At 38.8% G+C, this 23,506-nt stretch overlaps 1 protein-coding gene across 20 annotated transcripts in view; it reads right to left on the minus strand.

The window, feature by feature from the left end:
* The window catches only part of Meis2 (Meis homeobox 2), a 202,203-nt gene that overhangs the window by 135,916 nt on the left and 42,781 nt on the right, over nucleotides 1-23,506 (minus strand). For all 20 annotated transcript variants that reach the window (XM_026390716.2, XM_026390705.2, XM_077799546.1 and 17 more), the window contains one exon: nucleotides 4,026-4,171. In XM_026390716.2, coding sequence (XP_026246501.1) covers nucleotides 4,026-4,171 — 146 coding nt within the window. The remainder of the gene's footprint in view (nucleotides 1-4,025; nucleotides 4,172-23,506) is intronic.

A 23,506-nucleotide genomic window follows, 5' to 3' on the forward strand; every position in this document is an offset into this window, starting at 1 on the left:
TTTTAATTAAGATATTCTGGAAATAGGTGGTTAGAAACTATAAAGTAATTATGGAACCTCAGAGGAAGCCCATTCAAAGCGTTTGACTCTGAACATGGAAACTTTCTAATTCATCAAATAGCTTGAGGTTTTAAAATTCCACTTTGGATTTAATTTAAATATTTTCTTCATTGTAACCAGTTATCAACATTTGTTACCCTTTTCCCCCTAAAGTTGGTAGTACACAGGAATTTCAGAGATTGTTTTAACTGTTACAGTTGTAGTGGAATTTGTTCTTCCAAGAAAAAACGAAGGTTAATGATTTTTGTCATATTGAGACTAAGACTTAACAATTGCTACAGTTGGCCTTTGTTGAGGTGGGCTTTTTTCCCTTCTGGGCCTTTTGAGGTATTCAGAATAGGTGACAATAGCTTGCAGTTGAGAACATATGTAGAGAGACCCCTGTGGCTTATTGGAAAAAGTTGCTCCATGCTGGTTGGGTGTTTGGAAAAAAAAAAATACAACCAGAGTTCTTTTATGTTCTACTAGTTAATGAATGCATGAATGTCAAAATGGGCCAATGGCCCATTCAGGGGGCAAAGCCTCAGCAGCCCCCTTCTTTAAGAACACATCCTGAGATGCAAAATACATTTGCTTAACAAATTAAAATAATGAGATAATTCAATTAGCTTCTTTTTAAAAAAAGAAAGAAAAAAGGGTACATCGGGGATTATTGTAATACAAGAACAGGACATACTGCACAAAAGGGAACAAACCAGTTTGAAATAATGTTAAAGAGACTAATAATGGAGGAATGCACATTGAATCATGCACTTGTAAAGAAATTTACATGAAATAATAATTTAGACTACATCTATTTTCAGTGAGCTCTAGCCAACATTTCACTTTGAAAGTTGAAATTAATTAAATGACAGAAAAATATACTGGGGCATCTCTATTTCCAAGGACTTCCTCATGCCTGTTAGTGCATGTAAGAAAAGAAGTCTAAATTAACATGTCGCTAGTTAGGGCTCTCTATTCTTGGTTTCTGAGCTCAGAATTACAGCTGAGTAAATCTTTGAGCTCATTAAAGATTGGAAAGTAAAAGTTTTACAGGACCATCCTCATCAAAGTTACTGAACCTCTTCTCTCCGGTGGGAGTAAAGTGTGAATGAAGAGGGAAAACATTTTCAAAGAGAAACCGGGAAAATTCCCTTAAGATACAAGGGAGATGCAGAAAAGATAAGGAGGATGGGAGACAAGGCCAGTGGGAGAAAGTAAGGAAGGGGCCAAGTTGTGAAAGAAGGTCATGGGGAAGAGAAAATAAAGCACTTAGTGAACAGTAAAGTGGAGGAAGGGGAGAGGAAAGGGTGATAGAGGCTGAGGCAGAGCCTGGCTCTAACTTAATGTCCCTGAGCAGCACCAGAATGTAGGAACAAGGAAAGGAGGCTACAGATGCTGCAATGTGTCCCTCTCTTTTGGAAAACAAGGAAGACGAAGGTCCAGAGAACTCATTGGACTTAACAGAGATTCATCAGCCTTTACAGGGGCGAACTGAACTTGAAATGCAGGTTTCTTGATTCCCGGGCTCTGGTTATTTGAGTCTTCTCCCCACCCCAAGGATAGGCATTCATTAAACACTTTAGTTGAACAGAGAATTCTGCACAAAGCCTTCTACACATTTAACTAGATGAATGCTCTACTGGGGTGAGGATAACTTCTTACAGTTAGTTCCCAGTACAATAGAACCAAATGCCCTGGAATCCTTGGTCACCCACGATTCTCAGCCAGTGGCCACAGTGCATGGTGGCACATTCCCCAACAAGGAGATAGGAGATCTGAGCTTCTCGGGACAAGGCAAGAAAACTACCGAGGCTCCTGACACTTCCACGTGAGAATCAACCCACGGAATATGGGCAGAAAGGCTGGGGGAACAGGAAGTTTTAAAATTAAGTAAAGAAAACAGCACTCGGCTTCTCCATATTTCTCCCCTCTGACTCTGAGTGTTTTGATGGCAGAGACTGTGAGATTTCTATGCAACTGCTAAAGATGATAATGAGTTTAGCAAAGTCATCATAACATGGTGAAAAAATACATGAGGTGGTGACTCGGAAGGCTTGGGTCCTGGACTCAGCTTGACCTTCAGCTGGTTGCTTCCCTTTCTGGGTCTCAGTTTCCTCCCTGGTAAACACAGCAGCCAAATCCTCTAGGTTCTGCTATTCTGTGACATTGGTTTGGATGACACAGAGGCTGAAAACACATGCAGGTGTTTGCTTGGAAAAGCAACTGTCCAAGTCTTTATTTTTGACCAGTAAAAGCAGAGCACGACAGAGGACAGGGGGGAGGAAAGCAGCCAGGTGAGCTGGTCAGGAGAAAGCAGTCCGTCTGCCATAGGCGGCTACCCCGTCTGTCTTAGTTGCTACTCTAACCAAACAAACCTCGGGTTAAAAATGAGAAAACCCTCCCCTCACACTCACTCGACTTCCAAATTAAAAACATTTTACAGGTTAGTAAATCTCCAGCTGAGGTGATGTAGCAAAGAACAGCTGTGAAGTAATTTTGATAATGATGAGAATAATAACCACATGGCAAGGTTCAGGGCTTTGCTGTTGCAGCTTCAGTGCTCCTGAATAGATAAAAGTGATTAAATACTCCTGATTATCCCTGACCAATATGTAATGGATTTACAGCCCTTTCAATTAGTCAGTATTTGCTTAGGACTCATTATTTTGTCTTTGGTTAAGTAATCAGCCCAGAGACCGCATGTTCTGTCTAATTCCTCTGAGCCGAGTCGTGCAGGGCCCTGACCTTTGAAATGGCCATAGCTGCAAGGCAAGAATAACCACTACCACGGCAGCCTCGTTGGTTCTCCCAGCTAATCCTGACACCACAGGCCAGATCGATACACCTTAGTTTGCTACTAATGTCCTTACATCAAAATGGCCGATTTAGGAATGTGAATCTATCACTTTTCCCTCCTCACCACCGCACCACCCCTTGCCCTCTGCAGCTCCGGTGAGAAGAGCAGATCAGCAGCCACCATCATAAATAAAAGTGGAACCTTGTGCTGGACCCATGACACTGTAACTAATGTCATTCAGCATGGCGACACACAAGTTGGATAATCAAAGACCTTCAGCTTCCAACATGCTCCTCTGTTTTTAAGCATTAGCCAAAACAGAATGGTCTGAAAACAATATCATGTCAAGAAGCATCCTCTGAAATTTTTACCATTTTCTCAGAATTTCCAAGTGGACAATAAAATGTAAGCATTCCTAGTTCCTCTGTAAAAGTATATTGTCATTTTTTTTTTTTTTGTCATGAGAGTCTTAGAGTCAACAGTATATACTGACACATAAAACCCATTTCAAACAGGAGGATAAAGATAAATTGTTACTTTAAAAGTGTTGCACATGGTTAATCCTCTCCCGGAAGTGAACAGGGTTAGTTCGTAAGATAATGGACTTGAACAGCCAAAAAACAATCTTTAATTTCCACCTTACAAACAAAGGCATTATAGTACCTATAACCCTTCAGCATTTGTCATTAATACATGACATGTTTGTAAACTGCTTCAGCAAGGAAAGCTGCACCTGATACTGTGAGCTTGGACATGCATGTGGCAAGATACTTTTTATTTATTTATTTATTTTTTTGCCTCCTGGAAGAGACGGCTTTTGTTAATAATCAGCAATGTTTATGGATTTGTGAGCTCCTTCCAGCCGTTTCCTTTAGTTGTGGTTGCATTATCTGAGGTTTCTCTCATATCATTCAGCAAAAAAACACACATTTACTCATGTATACTGTTTAGGATCTCTGACCACTTTGAGTAAGGTCCACTGCTGGCCTCTTAAAATGAAACCCTGCTACCTACTGGAGGATGCTGTTTGCATGGTAATATTGATAACACTTGAACTGTTTTGTTGGTCATCAGATTTCAAGAAAAACAGGCACTCTTAATTTTTAAACTAATCATGCAATTCGCTAGAAGAACTTAGCAAAACAACAAAAACTTTTCTTTCTCTCTCTCTCTCATTGTGACTTACTGTGAGATGCTGGAAGAGCCACGCTCTCATGATATTTGTTGCTACTTTGGGGAAAATGCCTCTTTTCTTCTGGCGTTTTTTGTCCTTGTCTGGATCGTCATCGTCACCCGTACCAGGTGAAGCTACACTGTTGTCTAAACCGTCCCCTAGTAGGAAGAAATGAAAACGCATTAGAGAAAACATAGTAAGGGTGCCAACAACAATGTGCGGCTAATGACGAGCTCAGCTAAGCTTGTTGAAAGAAATCCATTAAGCGGGTATATTCTCTTTCATTAAAGTATAATTGGAGACACAAATATGTAAAAGACAAAATTAAACCAGGCCTCTTCAAATGTTAATTTTGTGTGTCTCACACTCGCCCATATCATTAATTCAATTATAATTGTGTGCTTGACACAGTGCAGTAGCTCTTTGTCAATTATGGAATCCAATGTGGGAAAACCGCCATCAGAAAACCCATTCGGTGGAAATGCATCCCCATGCCCAGAGTGAACACATACTGTAGGGTAATCAAGTTAAATGTTCTGTAGTCTATATATTCTAGGCTGCCTGCATAGGTGACAGTAACTGTGTCACTGTTGATTGCACATAACGCACTGCCTGCTCAGCCCCTCCTAGAACTGTCACCTCCTAAGCATGCACATTCGCACACTCCTCATATGACCCTGCACTCAGCATTTGCATGACATGAAAACTTTTAGCTCTTTGCACCACTGATCATTATCATGAGGGGGGAAAAAGATACACATCAAGGTAGGGTGCTCACTTAATCAGAAGTTTCTATCAACATCTTTCTCTTCTGTGCTTTTCTCTGGCATTAATTGTGCATTAGCAAAAATCATTTACTTTTAACAGTCATAGTTATTTTTTCTTGCCCTCCGGCAAAAATGCCTTGAAAGCCTGCCTGGAGGGCATCTAAATTATGTATCTGAAAAACTCTTCTGGCAAGGCATTGCAGGACCCCTACTTTCTTAAAATTCATACGAGCACGTCTTCCTGTTTTTGGGAAGGCATCAATCAAGAGCAGCAATATATGCCATATCCCTACATTAATATTTGAACTAATAACTTTAAAAAAAGGAAAGAAACAAGATCCGACTTGTGGCATAATCAAATGCAAAATAAATGAAGAATACGGGGACAGCACTGGGGCTTTATAGATGGCTGTGTTTTCCTTGCACATCATTAGCCTGGAGCCACACGAAAGAGGAAAACAGAGAAGTGGAGAGTTTATGCTCCCTGCTGGTGTTTAAGAAGCCAGGGTCCTGGAAGGACATCTGGGAATTGCGCTGAGATGGGGGTTTTTGTAATTTAAGAATAGACATTCATTAGCAGTAAATGCCATAAATCCCATGCTAAGTAAAAACCTTGTCCAAGAAAGCCTAAAACAATAAACTCTGTGCTCAATGTAGCCTGAGCTGGACGCTCTGGAGCTTCCCGAGGAATGCTATAGATCCACAAGCTCATTGCCAGACCCGCTCCCCGACTCCTGGACTGTGCGACAACACAGACTTCCTGCCCGCTGGGTCACTGGCCTTCTAACTTGAGATCTGCTCTGTGGGCTTCCCTGTACCTGTTCTTTTCCTTTCTCGCAGAAAACACCCTCAACCTTCTTTGACCAGAGAAGCAGAAAAACCACAGCAAAGAGCTGGCAGATTAATTTTATTGACATTTCCATTTTCACTGCAATGCGATACCCTCCATCACATGGAAGAGATGACCCTCACTATTTACAGACTGACAGGCCACTTCATTACAACCACCCTGCCCCAAGGCAAAGCAGCTCCCTTCCATCTGCCCAAACACTAGAGCATGACCCCGAAGTTGCTGTTCTCTTTTTCTTTGCCTTCTGTTATGATAAAAAAAAAAAAAAGGGAGAGAAACAGAGACCCCAAATAGTGAAAGAACAAACCAGTGTACAGGGAAACAAAAGGCATTTGACTTTCTGAATACTGGATATATAGAATCCAGTCTGCATCTGCCTACCCTCCTGCACACCCATGTACACCAGGGGGTCGCCTGCACAAGAACACACACACACACACACACACACACACACACACAGGCTCACGCAGGGACACGTGCACACGCTTTCCACCATGCCAAGGAACTGCTGCAAGGCAAATTCTCACCCACACTAATGGCTTCTGACTGCTCCTTGGCAACCCTAGCATTTTAACCTGGGTGGATGTGCTCTCCAAAATACAGACACTGGAGCGATCTCATCAGCTGTTCATGTGACACAGATGGAGAGTGGCTATTAGGAGCCAGGCAGTGGGCCTTGGGGATCTGAGGTGCTGTTCTGTAGCCCGAGGCGATTTTGAAAAGCAGTACCCGGAGATGAGGGAGAAAAAAAAAAAACCCACACTGCAAGTGCAAGTTTGAAGTCTGTCTGTCTGTCTGTCTACTTACTGTGGATAGAGATATCTCTGTCTCTTAATGTAAAATCTATGTGGGCTATCTGAATGTACATTTCAGATAATGTATGTATGGAATAACTCTTCCTTCAGTGTCTTCCAAATATAAAAACACACTCTGTAAACAATGCCTGTGTGTATATATTTCTTCCTAAGCACATATGGTTTCTGTGTATATGTTTAAGCTGAAATTGTCAGGATTTTGTTAAAATCTCATTTAGCTTTTTTTGATAGATTTTTGAATACACTTATTTTAAAAGGTTAATGGCTTAATTGAAGGAAGTTCAACGAAAAAAGGCATTTGCCTTTTTAACCCAATCAATGACCTTAAAAATGAGAGACAGCATTTCCACAGTGCATTTTCTCTTGTTTAAAAGCAAAGAGGTCCGATAATGCCTTCAAACTATATGAATCACTATATTTAGCTCAAAAAAAAAAAAAAACATAGCAAGCTTGAACATTCTTTGATGGTGACTGACTTAAATTGGAGAAATGGTAGCATTACATGAATTTTAATGTAAAGCAGTCCAATTTAGACAAATGTTATGAAATATTTAAATTTAGATTTCATTTAACAAATAATTATAAAAATATGTCTGGCTTTTTATTAATAACAAAATACTTTTAATATTAGTGTTTATATCTCTATAAGAAAGAGGGATTTTCCTCTTCCAACGTAACAATAAATACCATCATTTTTTCCTCCAGTGGACTGTGAACCAACTCCAGAATAGAGTACCAACAACAGCATAAAGGAAAATTTGAAAGGAAACTATGCTTTGCAGCCTAAAATAAAATTCTGCAGATGATGCTAGAGTTAATAAATATTAAAGAAGATATTGTATTTTTGTTTTAGGGCTGTATGTGTGTGTGTGTGTGTGTGTGTGTGTGTGTGTGTGTGTGTGTGTAGGATGGTTGGAAATCCTTCACACATGTGCCAAACCAGTTCATATGCTCAAGGTATGTATACTAGCACAATTGCCCATGCCAAAGGACATTTGAAAGCTGATAGCATATAGTTCACCATCTGAAGTTAGGATTCAAGATTGTGGACTCCTTGAGGGCAAGAGCTGTTTCTTGTTTATCTTTTTTATCCCAAGAACATATCCCCATGCCTTTCCCGAGCACATACACAGTGATGTTGGGTGGATGAATGACTGAATTGATTGATGAGCTTACTCAAGGGCCCTTCGGTCTTTCTGACTATCTCTACTCTAGGGAACACACTTACATGGGGCTCTTAAGAGCTGGTTCCTATGGTATAAATAATGCCATTAATAATTTGAATATTAATAATTTGGCCTGGGTCAGTCACCTGCGTGTACATAGTTGCTCTAAACACACCAGGAATGACGCATTAAGTGTGTTGCTCTAAACACACTTAGAAGGCCTAAGTGCCTACAGCAGCCTGTTTGAGGGACTAAACCACAGGCCCTATTCTACCAGCACTGCTATCTCTGATGCTGAAAATCTAAACAGAGAAAGGCTGGGTGTGCCACGTGTGGTGGTGCATACCTGTAATCCCAGCTGCTCGGGAGGCTGAGACAGGAGGATCGTGAGTTCAAAGCCAGCCTCAGCAACTTAGGGAAGCCCTAAGCAACTTAGTGAGACCCTGTCTCAAAATAAAATATAAAAAAGGGCTGGTTATGTGGCTCAGTGGATAAGCGCACCTGGGTTCAATGCCCAGTACTAAAAAGAAAGAAAGATTGGGTGGGCTTCCTTTAAAAGATTGCTAATCCCCTGACCAAGGGAATAGTCTGAGTTTTGGGAAAGATACTTAACACAGATGTGCACTAGTGAACATTTATGTGACCATGAGAAGGAGGCCTTGGAACAAATAAATATGTAGATTGAATGATCAGGTGAGATTGTTAAAAACACAGGTCCTAAAGCCTTACCCAGACTCACTGAGTCAAAATATCTTAGGGCAGGGACCAAGAACTGGTATTTTTAACAATGCCTTGGATTTGCTTTTGCCATTGGCCTGAAGCTGGTTTTTTGGAAGCCACCCAACCAGGTGACCTAACTTGAAATGGTACACAACCTCAAGAACAGTAAGTAGTTAAAATTCCACTTTCCTCCCATGAACTGGAAATGATTATGATTTGGCCTGGGCCTTGTTCCCTGCAGGAAAGCCATAGCATTCTGACCATCATCAGAACTGCAACCCCATGTACTACACTGGCCATTATCACCCAACCCCATCCTAATCTTCTGGTGGTGAAGGTTAAAGAGAACTCAAGAAGCTGCAGGGCATTGGCTTCTCAAAATGAGGTCCAGCTAAGAGATTGTAAGAAATGAAAATTCTCAGGTCCACTGAGTCTGAAATGCTAGGTGTAGAACCCAACAATTTGCATTAATAAGCCCTCCAGGTGGTTGTAATGCCCACTTCAGCTGGAGGACCCACTGTGGGCAGTAGAGATGATCCCCTTAGTTTACTACCCCTTGTTGCTTGAAGGCCTCAATCTAATCTCTGCATCCTCCTACTGTTTTAAGACTGTGAAGTATTTTGAAAGCATCTCTAGTTGGATTTACTCTCATGCTCTGGATGAAGTTACACATGCTTCCCATGACTGAACAGGGCACTACTCTACTAAGTAGCTCCAGCATACTCCTACTTAAAAGAACAATGCTGACAGCCTAGATGCTGGAAGCTAAATCACGGGATACTACCATCATCCAGGAATAGACAAAATCCATAAGCAAAACTGTTTATCTGGAGAATCAAGGAGGATGTGGACCCACTACAAGAAGACTGGCAGATGACCCTATAGCAGACATTCTCACCCATAAAATTCTTGGTCATAAAAACTACCCAGGCAAAAGGACATCATTTCCTGCCATTGGCATAGTGTCTTACTCTCTTTAGCCAAAAATCTGTCTGTATTGTAGACATCAATTACTTGGTTTGGGAAAAAAAAAAGATGATAAAAACAGCAGGTGCTATTATGAGTCTTATACCACAGGGGCATGGAACTTTCACTGTCCCTCAGAAACACAATACAACAACCACAATGGTCATAGTCCAACTCTTACTTACACTGTCCCCCCAAAACAAATATTTGCAACGAGACAACTGAAGCTAGGATGGTCAGTCTTTGCCCACGATTCTACAGCTACATGTGGTCAAAGATAAACTGGAACCTAGGCAGGGCAATTTTAAGTCTAGTCAAATACTACTGGAATTCTCAGAAACATTGCAAATTGTTTTACTTTTCAAAGCATTACCTTGTCTGAACCCTGTAATTAATCACAGATCCATATAAGGCCAATTCTATAGGGAAAAGTCTAAATGCAGAGAAAAGATTATTTTTAGGGCCCAGAGGTTGGGACTTAGCAAGAACTGGTCCAGCTTGGCCTCAAATAATGTGCATACTCCCAAAGCCAGCCAGAGATTGCAAGGGTTTTAAATGCAATCAGTAGAGGGCTGGGGATGTGGCTCAAGCGGTAGCGCGCTCGCCTGGCATGCGTGCGGCCCGGGTTCGATCCTCAGCACCACATACCAACAAGGATGTTGTGTCCGCCGAGAACTAAAATAAATAAATAAATAAACTCTCTCTCTGTCTCCCCCTCTCCTCTCTCTTAAAAAAAAAAAAAAAAAAAAAAAAAAAAAAAAAAAAAAAAAAAAAAAATGCAATCAGTAGAGCAAGAATCTTTGATACTCAGGATTTTTTCTTAATTGGTTTATCATGGTCCAAGTGGAGACCCTGATATAGACAGCACCAGTCTGACCCCAGAGATGCTACAAATTTGAAAACTTCCTATCCATACTTTTAGCCTCTCATGAGATTTGATGCCATCACTTGGATACTATTAAATACTTCATAGAACTGTGATTAAAATGATACATTTCCCTTCCTTGAAGCCACTTTTTAAAAAATAGGATAATGTTTCTATGACATTTGGCACATTTTCAAATAACAACCATCTAAAACTAGTGTCTCAGTCAGTGTATCTTCAGAGAAATAACTAGGACAAATAAAATTTATTTGGGGCCAGCCATGGTGACGCACACCAGTAATATCAGTGGCTTGGGAAGCTGTGGAAGGAGGATCGTAAGTTCAAAGCCAGCCTCAGCAACTTAGCAAGACCCTGTATCCTAAATAAATAAATAAATATAACAAGGGCTGGGCAAGGGCTCAGTGGTAAAGCAATCCTGAGTTCAATCACTGGTGTTTTTACTTCCTTTGGGTAAACTGATAGTGCATCATTTAATCACCACTTCTTGCTTTGGACTAAGTTTAATAGTTAAATACATTCATACAAAATATATGCAAAATAAACTAAGAATGACCCAGAAGAGCAAGGCTTTTTTTCCTTATCTTTTTTGAGCAATAAAAATCAATTATCTTTATTATTACTTTCATATTTTGCAATTTAAATCTACTAATTTCATAGATAGACAGACATCAATATCTTCCAAATAGCTCGCTTCCAGGAATTAGGTATATTCATGAACATATAGATATTTATAGGTGTTATAAGTTATTCTAAACCTATATATAAATTAAATTGTAGCTTTAAAAAAAACCTCAATCATTTGTATACAAATATTGAAATGTGTGCATAAACTGAATATTTTTGCCCATAGTCACATATACTTGCACATACATACACAAATTTATGCAGTTCCTAAAATGTTAATACTTAATGCTAGGTAGGTATTTTTTGACATCTATTCTCGATCTTGAGAACGTCCAGAATATTGTTTCCTTCCTTTACCAACACTGTTGTCACTCTCCTTCCCATCATGATCACAAGTAATGGTCACTGTTCTGATCCTGACTGCATCTTCACAACAAATAAATGACAGGATTGCTGGCATCAGCTCCATTTGACAGATAGGAAGGCCAAGACTCAAGAACTCAAGAAACTTGTCATACAGAAGTGGCAGAGTGGCGCTTATCCTTCAAAGCCCATGCTCACATCCTCTGCCCTCACCCTCAAACTGATGGAAGGGCAGGATGATGTACAGGCTGAAGCTAGCCTCTGGATTACCCCCTCACCAGGTATTTACATCTATGTCCCAAAGAGACATTGAGAAAAAAGTATGAACCAACAAATAAGCAGATGCATATTTTTACACTGACAAGAATATCCATTATCTATACAGTGAGTCATTTTTGTTTCCTTTAGATCTAAAGCTTACATTAAATATCATTTTGAAACAAGGTTGTCTGCTAAATTTAAAGATGTTTTCAGAGTCAGGGATCTTTCAAGACTCCATGTTTTAATCCTTCCTGTTGGCCGGGAATGCTCTTTTTCTTTATTCCACCCCCCCCCAGCCCCTTTCCATTCTTCTTCACTAGCAAACTCCTATCAAGCCTTCAAAACCCAGTGAATAAAGGGATCTCCTTTGTAAAGCTTCCCCTAGTTCCCACTAACAGAGTTAGTGTGCTCTACTCTCTACTTCTTCAGCAGTTTGTTCTTACTTCTCTTGTGCTTATTTTTCCTGTTTTTAATTTATCTATTCACTAATTTGTCTGTGAGCTTGCAAGGTAAAACCCTGTGTCTTCCTCATTTCTGAATCCCAAACACTGACAGAGCAAATACTCAAATGTCAGTGGAATGAACAAATTGGTAGCAGGAGCCTCTGGTCAGATTTTTAGGATCTCATGAGACTTTCAGCTGCTTTGAAGAAAGTGCCTCTGAAAGAGATTCCCTGGCTTTAGCAGCCACCAAGCCTAGGGCTTCTTCCCTCTGTTCTCCCTGCCCTGTGGGCACTGGGTCATACCATGCTCAGTGTTTCATTGTGCACAAATATTCATGGTCCTCCTCAGAGACATCTGAGACACGTGTCACCTATTGTTTGTGAAAATGGTGCTCCATCTCAAATCTGACCATTGGAAAGAGAATGCTGGGAGAAAGGGAGCTACCCCGTTGCCTAGGCTCTCAGGGTTATTAGGAAACATTACATTTATAAACAAAGTAAAATAAAGCCAGGGAAACCACGCCGCACAGTGCTTTGTGAACTAGTTTTCTCTCCATCATATCTTTATGTTTCTTTTTTCTTAAGTATTAACTTGGACAACAGGACTAAAATGCACTAAGAGTCAAAAGACATTTTCTTGCAGGGGTTGGGCATCCCACTGAGAAATCTGCATCAGGATTTCAAATGAGAATGGAGGAGAAAGACAAGGAGGAAGAAGCAGCAGCAGCTTCTACCTAGTTCTTTCAGAATACAGCCTTGCAAAACTTGCTTTCCAAGAACCATCAGCAAAATAAATCTTTTTCCACAAGTAATTTACTTTTTTTCACATCAGATCGTTGAGTGGTGGGGGGCAGGGGGCGGAGCTGTAGACCCAGAAACGCGGGGAGAGTGAGGGGCCAGCAGTGAGACCTGCTAATTACTGATCTCTTTTACTCTCCTGCTGTGCCTAACTGTCTGGACACGTTAAAGTGAAATTTTTCTGTGATTTTTCAAGTGACTAGTCATGGCCCACGAGCATGGAGGGAAGCAGAGGAGATGAAATGCTTTCGTTTACATGCAACATTTACTAACTGTGTGGGTTTTCTGACATTAAAGAGAGGACAGTGACCCAGGCCACCTTTTTCACACTCAAAAGAGCACTGAAAAAACAAGTCTTCATCGGCTTACCTCGGGCTTCCCCAGTCCTGAACACCCTCCCCCCGGGGTAGGAGCAGAAAGGGAAAAAAAGAGGGGATTTTATGCTCCTTTCTCTTCAACTTTTCAGGCGGTATAAGCAGCATTTAGCAAATTCAGCCCCAAATGGCTCCAAATGCTCAGAGCTGCAGGGGCTCATTCTTTGTTATCCTCCCTCTATTTACACAGGATTTACGCAGGCTCTCCACTGAAGAGACCGAAAGCACTTCCATTCTCACCAGCTTGGCTCTGGATTGTGGCCGTGGCAGCGGCACCCTGGCCTGCAACTGGGGGTGGGGGGGAGCAGGGAGGGGAGAGCAGTGGGGGGGTCTGCAACCTGGAGAAGGTGACAAACTGCTTGCTGAGTGATCTTGAGACAACCTGGCTGGTGCAGGCAGCTGCAAGGCGGACAGGCCTGCGGAGATGGGCTAACCTTCCAGAAGAGAAACAGAAACCCAGCCAAGGCTGTGCAAATGTGCGTCCAGAGACAAATAACATGCACTTTAAAATATGCATCTATATGATATAATGGAAAGTGGTGGGTGAAGAAAAAAATTCAGACTGCAGCTTGGATGAAAACCACTTCACCCACTGGTTGGAAAAATAAAGTGTAAAAACAGACAGATGGACACATATGTAAATGTGGCTGTGTTTTAGGCTTTAGCTGGCAACGTGAGTGTCGTAGTATAGTTTTGCACGCCTGTATTTTCCATATCATGTTGAATCCTGTTAACTGTTGAACAGAAACATCCTCATACTGGTCCTTGACCAAATCAGTCCCCTCAATTTACCCGTTAGGAGCCATAAAACGGCTTTGTTTATTGACTGGAACACTCTAATCCTTTATAGCAGAAGTAAACGAAAGCTTACAACACTCTTAGCCTAGTCTTCACTTAATTTGGCTTTTCTCATTTGAAATATATATATTTCATTCATTGTCCTTTGAAACGTGTGTATATATATATATATATATATATACACACATACACACACACACGCACACACACACACATACACACACACACACACACAGAGTTCACTAAAAATTTTAAAGTGTTTTAAGAAAGGAAATCTATTCTCCTAAGTCTCCCACAGAATCCTCTAAAGGATACTGCCAGAATCCAATAGAAAAGTATATTCTGCTGCCATTATAATTCAGTAGATTGCTTAATCTCTGTGGTGCAGGATAAAAGAATGTACTTGTTACTCAGTTACCTGAAAAGCACATATAAAAGTACAGAGTATGTTCTGAAGTTATACACAGTACATCATAATAAAGCTCTTCTGGGCACTCTAATGATTCATTTTTAGTGATCTCTGGAATGCCCTTTTCCACAGTTAACACTCAGATTTTATTAAGGTAGAAAGCAGGGACAAATGTCCACTCAAGTCCCAGCTCTCAAATTTGACTCTACTTGCACTACAGTACCTACAGCTAAAGCTTTTTTAATGTTCTGTTCGCTTCCCTAGAGTGGCATTTCAGCTAACAGAGTTCACAATCTTTCAGACCTAAACACAGAAGGCTGCTATCTTCAAGTCATCCTAGGAATGTGCCAGATACCATCATCTCCCTCCTGTGATACAAAGAACCAGAAAGAGAGAGAGAGAGACCCAGAGAAGACCAAGCTGATCAAGTTACCAACAGCCCAGAATGCACCTCTCAGGAGGTTAATGTTTGAGCCAGCAAATGTTATAACAAGGAGCCTTGAAGTTGGGCTGAGGCTAGCCATTGAAATAAAGACCCCAAAAGAAAAAGTATGAATGGAACACATCTCCTTCCCCTAACATTTTGACATGAGGGTCATGGTGTTTGTGGAAATTTATATGAAAGTGGGTTGTTAAAATATATGAGTCTCTTTCCCGCCTCTCCTACAGAAGAAGAAAGGTGCTTAGGGAGAGATGGCTTCCCAATTTCCCTTAGTTATGTTTCAGTACAAATTGTGAAAATTATGCAAATAACAATTTTGGCACCTTTGCTGGAGGAAAACATTATTAAATTATGCTCTAAGTATTTTGTCTGCTTTAGTAATTACTCTCATGTAACTGTAAATATAAATAGCTGTTATTCTGTTTAAATTTTTAATCATGCAAAATATTGTCACACAAAATGTCCTTCTGTTGCAGTCTAACTGGGATTTTCTTTTTTAAAATACCCATATTTAACTGAAGTGGACTATATTTAGCATTGTAAAGTGTTTTGGTAAAGATAGCTGGCTAACATCTCTGAATCAACAGGTCTTTCAAGGAAAGATATGGCCTTTATACTTGCAAAAAGAATTTTCTACAAAAGGCCATTGATATAAAAAATACTTTAAACATTTTATACTAAAACTAGACAACAATTATTCTGCCTCCAAAAGTGTATTAACTACATCAAAACTATATACATTGACAATAATATTCTCATTTTATCAATTAAGGACAGAATTTTATATCTTATTATCACCTTAGCATATTATAATGTTAAGTGAAACATTAAATATCAATCAAGTATCAATAAATAGTAAAATTTCTTGGAAAAAATAGCAAAAAAGAAAAGTTCTATCTGTAGTAGAAATTATTTCATTCCATTTTTGGAGTCCTTGCTTTATTATCATATTTGCTATCTAAAACAAAAATAAGAACTTTTTTTTTCTAGTTGTTGATAAGCCTTTATTTTATTTATTTATACTTGGTGATGAGAATCAAACCCAGTGCCTCACACATGTCAGGTAAATGCACTACTGCTGAGCCCCAGCCCAGCTCTGCAAAACAGGGACTTTTTAATAATATAGTTGATGAGTTTGAATCCTTAAGATCATATTTCTCTGTGAATTTACATGAGCAGATATCAGTTCCAGAAACAAAGACAAAAAGACATTTTGAATATCTCCTCCACAATTAATTATTGTAAAATGAAAACAATGTAATATTTGAATAAAATTATAACTTTGAAACTAACATAGTTAAATGATACAGTTTTAAAAACCCACAATAACCTTTGTGTCAAGAGAAAAGATAGCCATCTCCATAATAATAATAATGTTCACTAAGACAACTAGATTGAGACATCTATCAACATTCCCTGTGGAAAGCTTTTAGCACTGCTAGTCACTGCTACCTGTGGAAGAACTGTGGTCTTGTGAAGCTGATGACTGGTTTCAGATGAGGACTTTTTAAACCACTAACACTTCACATTTGGAGGATGTTTGTTAACTTCTACACAGTTATAATTTGTATATTTTCTCAAAGAACATTTTCACACAACAGAGTTTCCTAACCAAACTCTGAAATGTTGTTTAAGAAGTTAATAAATTAAATCACAAACATCGTAAAAGTAGCAAATATGCATTTAGGCATCCTATTTATGATTACTGTGTTAAATAAATCTAGTGCTATGGTTTTAGAACAAGCAGGTATGTTTTGCAACATAATACAAATGGAGATCCATGATATATGTAATAGCCCCAGGGAAATAAATAATGTATCTGTTTAGTAAGAATAATGTAAGATAGTATAAGTTGACTACTCTTTATACAGTCTTATGTTCTAAAGAACCACGACACAGGAACCCATTAAAAACACTTTAAATGGAAAATGACCTTTAACACATACAGGATTTCTTTCAGGGTGGGGAAAATATTCTAAAGTCAACAGTGATGGCTGCATAACTTCATTACAAATACTAACAAACACTGACTAGTTCACTTTACATGGGTGATTTGTAGGATATGTGAATTATGTCTCAAAAAAAAGCTATTATATTAGAAAAAGAAGGAGGAGGAGGAGGAGGAGGAAGAGGGTGGCAGATTGTATCCTCCAAATACAAAGAAGTATGCTGAAAGGGGGAAAAAAAAAAAAAAGGAAAGTCTAGGAGCTGAACTTGAAGGTTTCCATAAACTTTTCTGAACTGCTTCATAACAATGTGATTTCAAGGCCACTTACTAAGGGCATCTTAGCACCTTGCATATGGATAAACACATATGCTTAAAACATTTAGGATAGACTTTATGTTGTTTATGTCATAAAGATATTCATAATGAAAACTGGAGTAACCTTAAATCTAAGATGATCATTTTCCACCCTTAATTTTACCACCTCATAGCAGAACCCTAGTCTCAATTATTTACTCTTTCAAGGCTCACTTTAACACTCAGAATAACTCTAGAAGACTTGCACAGATACATACACTACACACACACACACACACACACACACACACACACACACACAACCACTCCCACATTTCTTCTACCCCAAAACCGTAAGTTTCTTCAAGTCAAGAACTGCATCTCTTATTTTTTCTTAAGAACTTCGTATAACATTTTGGGTATAGTTTGTGCCTAAGCTTTTAATGAATACATTCACAGATGATCCACACCTCTGAATATGCTTATGAACTTTATGAGTTTATATCTAAAATTTGGAAAGAGAATCTATCCAGAATGTTGGTCTCTAAAAGTTGATATGTCATAAATTCCAAGGACATTAACGTGTAAGACATACTGTAGGGAAGAAGCAACTTTATTGAAATGGAACAGTGAAAAATAGAGGGGCCCTGCATTTGGAATAGTGTCCTACATACTTGATTCATCTTTGCTTTTCTAAATTTATGACATTATTCTACATCTTTGGGCAGCTATACTGCTTTGTTTTCATATTGGAGGCTCACTTCTGACATAGTCCTTGTCCCTCTGTTCTGTTCCTCCACCCCCTTCCACATAAACACAGAGGCCCAGGACCTTGTGAAAAAACCGTTGATGCAATGGAAGAAGCATGGGATGAGGAATAAAACAGGTCTTATATTGAATTTCCAGATCTATTTGTTACCTGGTGAGTGTGACTTTGGTTAAGACAAAACTGTGAACCTCAGTTTCTTCATCTACGAGATGGGAAAAGTTATACATATCTGACAGGTTAATTATAAATTAAATGAAAAGATAAGAGTAAGAGCTATTATTTATTAAATCTCTACTTTCTGCCAGGTACGTTCCTCTTAACCGCAAACTCAAGAACCTTACACACGACATACAGTGTCACACGTGGCCTGACACAGTGGAAGAGCATCAGTAAGTGTTAGTTACTTCCTTTCTTAAAATGAATCTGAATACACAGAATATGGCATATTTATATACTGAAATACTAATCAGCAACATAAAGGATAAACCATTGAAACATACATCATGTTACATCTAAAAATCATACTAAGTGAAAGATGCCATACAAAAACTTCACCCATTCAAAGTGGATGACATACTGCATAATTCCAAATGTTAAGTTCTAGAAAATGCAAATAAATGCTTAATGACCAAAAGACACACACAGAGGGAAGGAGAGAGGATGGGCTAAAAAGTACAAGGAAACTTTTGGGTGGTGATAGAGCCATCCAATACCTTAATATGACACTGGCCTCATGAATGTATTCATTAAAGCTCTTTAAACTGTCCACTTTATTTTGTGTTTAAGGCAATAAGAATGTATATATGAATAGGACTATAGTTAAGACTATTAAAAGTTGACTCTTAAAAAAAAAAAAGACAAACCCTTTTATCATGTATGTGTTTTTTTGATTTATCTTGGGGGGGGGGGTATCAGTGCCAGGGCCTCACACATGCTAGACAAATGCTCTATCGTGGAGCTATATCAGGACCCCTCCCTCCTCCTCCCTCCTTCTCTCCCTTCCTTCCTTTCTTCCTTCCTTTCTTAAGTTTTGTGTCAGGAGTTTGTAAGTTGCCTAGGGTGGCCTTCAACTTGTGATCTTCCTGGATCCCAATAGCTGGAAATACTAGCATGTGCTATTTCTCCTGGTTCTTTTTATGGTTTTAAAAATCTAACTTGTGGAGCCTAGTTTGGTGGTACATCCCAGCAGCTCAGGAGGCTGGGGAAGAAGGATCATGAGTTCAAAGCCAGCCTCAACAATTTAAGGATGCCCTAAATAACTCAGTGAGACCCTGTCTCTAAATAAAATATGAAAAGGGGGCTGGGGATATGGCTCAGTGGTTAAGTGCCCCTGGGTTCAATCCCCAGTATGAAAATATATATATATATATATATATATATATAACTTGGGGACATTTTCTTGGTTCCTATCTATTGATTACTGTAGCTGTTTGGTAATCCTTCAAATTGGGTAAATTGGTTTCTCTCTATTCTTATTTAAAACTGATTTAGCATTTCTAGTTCTTCTAATTTTCCATATATATTTTAGGATAAGTTTGTCATTATTAAATAAAAATCTTGGTAGACTTTTCATAGAAATTGAATTAAATCTGTTTAAAAGTGTATTGAGAATCCCCCATCCCAAATTATCCACTTTGAATGGGTGAAATTTTGGTATGGAAAATATGCCCCAATAAAGTTAATACAAATAATATTAAGCAAATTATAGTAAATCTTCATGAATCGGTTATTTGGCCTGAAACAGTTTAGTGGAAAGTATACAGTAGAGAGAGGTGAAAGTGGGGATTCTCCAAGTTACTGAATGATGTTCTGAAAGGACACAACAATGATTGGGGGCAGCACTGGTAAAATGCTATGGAGAGAGCCCTATATGATATTTATAAACCTGTTGATTTATATGATTTTTTTAGCTTCAGAAAGATGTAAATGAACGGTCAATGCACTTTGCAGATTTTGCTGAAAATTATTTTTCCCCAGTGGCCAAATCTCATTATGAGGCATACTGTTAACAAAGAACTATTCAGGTTACCGAAAAATACCAATAATAATTTTACAGGGTCATAAAATAACTCTTAATAAACTTTTTTTTTTGTGGTACTAAAGATTGAACCTGGGTGGAGTGGGCACTTGACCACTGAGTTACATACCCAGCCCTTTTTAACTTTTTTTAATTTTGAAATAGGATCTTGCTAAGTTGCCCAAACTTGTGATCCTCCTGCCTCAGCCTCCCAAGTAGCTGGGATTACAGGCCTGTGCTATCATGCCTGATGTAATAAACAATTTCTTAAAACTCTTCAGAAGAATTCAACATTAATCCACTCCTCCTAAGCATCTGAAGATCTCACACCATCCTGGAGATCTTAGTCAATTTCAGAGGAAAATGACACTGTTCATGAAATGCTGATTTTTAAGATTAAAATTAGTGGTAAATATAATATGTATATAAATATGAAATAAAAATAAATATAAAATATTGACCCTACAGTCAAATCCACATTCAGATAATCCCTGAATCCACCAGATAAAGACAGAGGGAACTGATATTTGTGGAGTGGCTAGTAGGTATGCTGGGGCACCCGCACAACAGACCAGAGTTTGGCATGGTAGTCCTTGCTTAACATAAGCAGAAAACGGAGGCAGATAGGTTAAGAAACTTGCCTAAAGTCACATGTTGAGTTGATAGCGCAGTCAGATCTTCACTGATCAACTGCTAGAATTCACTTTTTTTTAAAGTAACATGTAGGGAGAAGCAGCGCCTATGTCTTCAAACCCTTACTGATGCCTGACAAGGGCCAAGTGATTCATCTGACTTTTGAGATGTATGGTATTTGGCTCATGTTAGATAATCAATAAAGGTCAGTTTCATTCTTTCTTTTATTCTTTCTTCTTTCATTTGTTTTAAAATCTCATTCACATGAAAACAGTCACTATTGGGTGAAAAATGCATTTGCTTAAGAAAAAAAAACATTTTCCTAATTCTTCCAAAACTCATGGCACAAAAGCAACATAATACCATACTGATTGGCATTTCATTCTCAAAAGGCAAATAGCTAAAAGCCATGATAATTCCCTTTGCCATAGCACATTCCCATCCCCTCCCATGAAGAAAGACCACTTGAGGGCATCAATATGAACTTTATTCAGGCCCTGTTAGCTAATAAAACAGGAACTGGGCAGGGTTTAGTTTGAGAGGAAAAGTTGTTCAACCATTTCAGGGGAAGGAAAGGAAGGGTCTGTTCCCTGGTAGGTTTATTCATACACCTGTGGTAACCCAGCCTATGAGAAAGCTGACATCTTCGCTGTAAGATCAGATCTAAGAGCCACCAATCAAAGAGCAGTCCAACCTTCATATGCTGATGCAGCACATTTCCGGATCTTGATCACACTAGGCTAGGGAGTCATTCTTCTCAGTGATAAAGTCGGTGAATGCACTCTTGAGAAGATAACAAATTAAAAACCAGCTGACTCGACACCATCTGAGTGAGGAATTCACTGCTGACCCAGTACAACACAATTTCTACCACCAGTCAGTAATCACTGAAGAGGGGCCAACTTCACTTCATAATTGTAAAACTATTCCTAACAGAGGGTCTAAGCACTGTTAAATGATAACTGTCCGATTTACATCACACAGAAGTACTAAAATTGGTAATGACTTCCTCAACTATTTATACCCTGAGTGGTATATGTGTTAAAATTCAAAGATTTTTGAAGAAAATTTGGAATTCCCAACAGCACTGTATTATTTAAGTGACCAGAAATGTGGAAAGTACTATTTAATAACCTACAGGATTATTCTATTTTCAAAATATTATTTTATATCTATAGAATTATCATGAAAATCTAGGTTTTCGACAGTTGAAGTGTTATTCTGAAGGTGAAGTTGACATTCTGAACTCATCAACCATAAGACATCAAGAAAATAATTACTGGATTAGTTACTGTGAGATTTGTGTCACAACCTAGAAGTGTGTGATGTTGGATTAAAAAAAATCTAATCATTTATATAATGATTTTTCAGCTTTCAAATGACTTGTTTCAATAACTGATTACCAAATAATATTATTCTCATTTAACAAATAAGGCAAGTGAGTTTAATGTTTTGCTAATTTCCCACTTTTTTCTGAAGCACCTTCCATTTCTTATGGTCTGTGAATAGTATTAGTTTGAGCCATCTGAAATTACTAATATCAGGCCATTTTTGATCTACCAAACTGGTGATTTCATAAAGCAATACTTTTAGCTTTAATATCAATCATAACATGGTACTTATTTTTGCTTTTTCTATTTTTTCAACTTGCTTATTATCACTATGTGTAGCATCACTCTTACACATTTTTTTCATTTATTTTCTTTTTACATATTGAATAGATAAAAAAATGCAAAGTGGAAATAAATACTAATATTGGAAGCCCTAACCTATAAGAATCCAGTGGCTTTACACATAAAAAAAAGTCACCAATAAACAATTAGGAGGCAGGAGACATGTATTTTTAGTGATGGATGTGGAAAGAAGCCTGTATGTAATATTTAGAAAAAGGAAGTATTCTTGTCAATTCTAACTTTAGACTTCAACAACAGTAATTAGTATTGAGAAATGATTAGCATATATTCTGTTATATGCCTCTGAAGTTTTCACTTTAAATGTTTTCTATAATAACCATAGTATGAATACAAAATAATACTCATTGAGCACTTACTCTTTTTTGGACACTCTACTAAGCGCTTTACATGTACGACCTTGTTTATTCTCACCATTCTATCATGGTTTTCATTTTATACATGAAGAAACTGAGGCTTGGGGAAGTGGAAAAATTTGTCCAAGGTCACAGGAGTAATACATGGCAGAGACAGGAGCCACACCCACTGCATTCCACAATGGCTACTCCTGAAACACTGGAAAGCATCTGTCCAGAATTTTCCATCCTCCTATGAAACTTCATCATACTTCTGTGCTCTATTGAATCATTCACTCAAAGTCTCTGTGATCCATCAGTGAAGATAATAGGAAAGTTACATCTGACCATGAGTGGGAGTACAATGAGGGTAGCCTCTAGCACATACAACATACTCTCAACACATAGAACATACTTGGCTATACCTGGCATGTGGCAGGCACTAAAGAAATACTTGTTTAGAAGGTAATAACTATATATATATATTTTTTCCTTTGGTGCTGGGGATCAAACCCTGAGCCTTCTAGGCATGTGCTCTTCCACTGATCTACTTTCCAGCCCCAATATAATTCTTCCCTGTGTTTTTTCCATTCCTAGAGCCTTACCTTCAACTGTCTTCCTTGTGAGAAAACGGAGAGTTCTCACCACTCCGTTAAGTAACATCACTGGACTTTGCCCCCCCTGTAGCCACCACCATCTCAGCCTTGCAGTAAGCTGTACAATTGATTCATCTCACTGACAAAAATGTGATAAAAGAACTCCAACGACAGAGGTGGGGAAACCACTCCTTCCCCTTGAATAAACGCTGCTTTCTGATGCCCCTGATTGCTTTTCTTCTCCCGCCAAGGTTCAGTAAGTACTGAAAGCCCAGCCCGGTGAGTATGGGTCAGGTTTGTAATGCAACAGCTCCACCCCTTTCATTACCAAGGAATCCCTTAACAATCCTGCTAGTTCTACCCCCAAACATATACATAGAAAATATTAAATATTAGATAATAAGAATAATAATAATAATAAAAGTAATTGTTCCCAACGGTTATTGAGGTGGTAGTGGTCGTCTTAAAAACACTATTATCTCCCGTAGTGATTTGCTGGCCTTACTATACTCCAACCAGTACATTGGGA

Source organism: Urocitellus parryii, chromosome 6 (genome assembly GCF_045843805.1).
Source record: "Urocitellus parryii isolate mUroPar1 chromosome 6, mUroPar1.hap1, whole genome shotgun sequence".
Classification (NCBI taxonomy): Eukaryota; Metazoa; Chordata; class Mammalia; order Rodentia; family Sciuridae; genus Urocitellus; species Urocitellus parryii.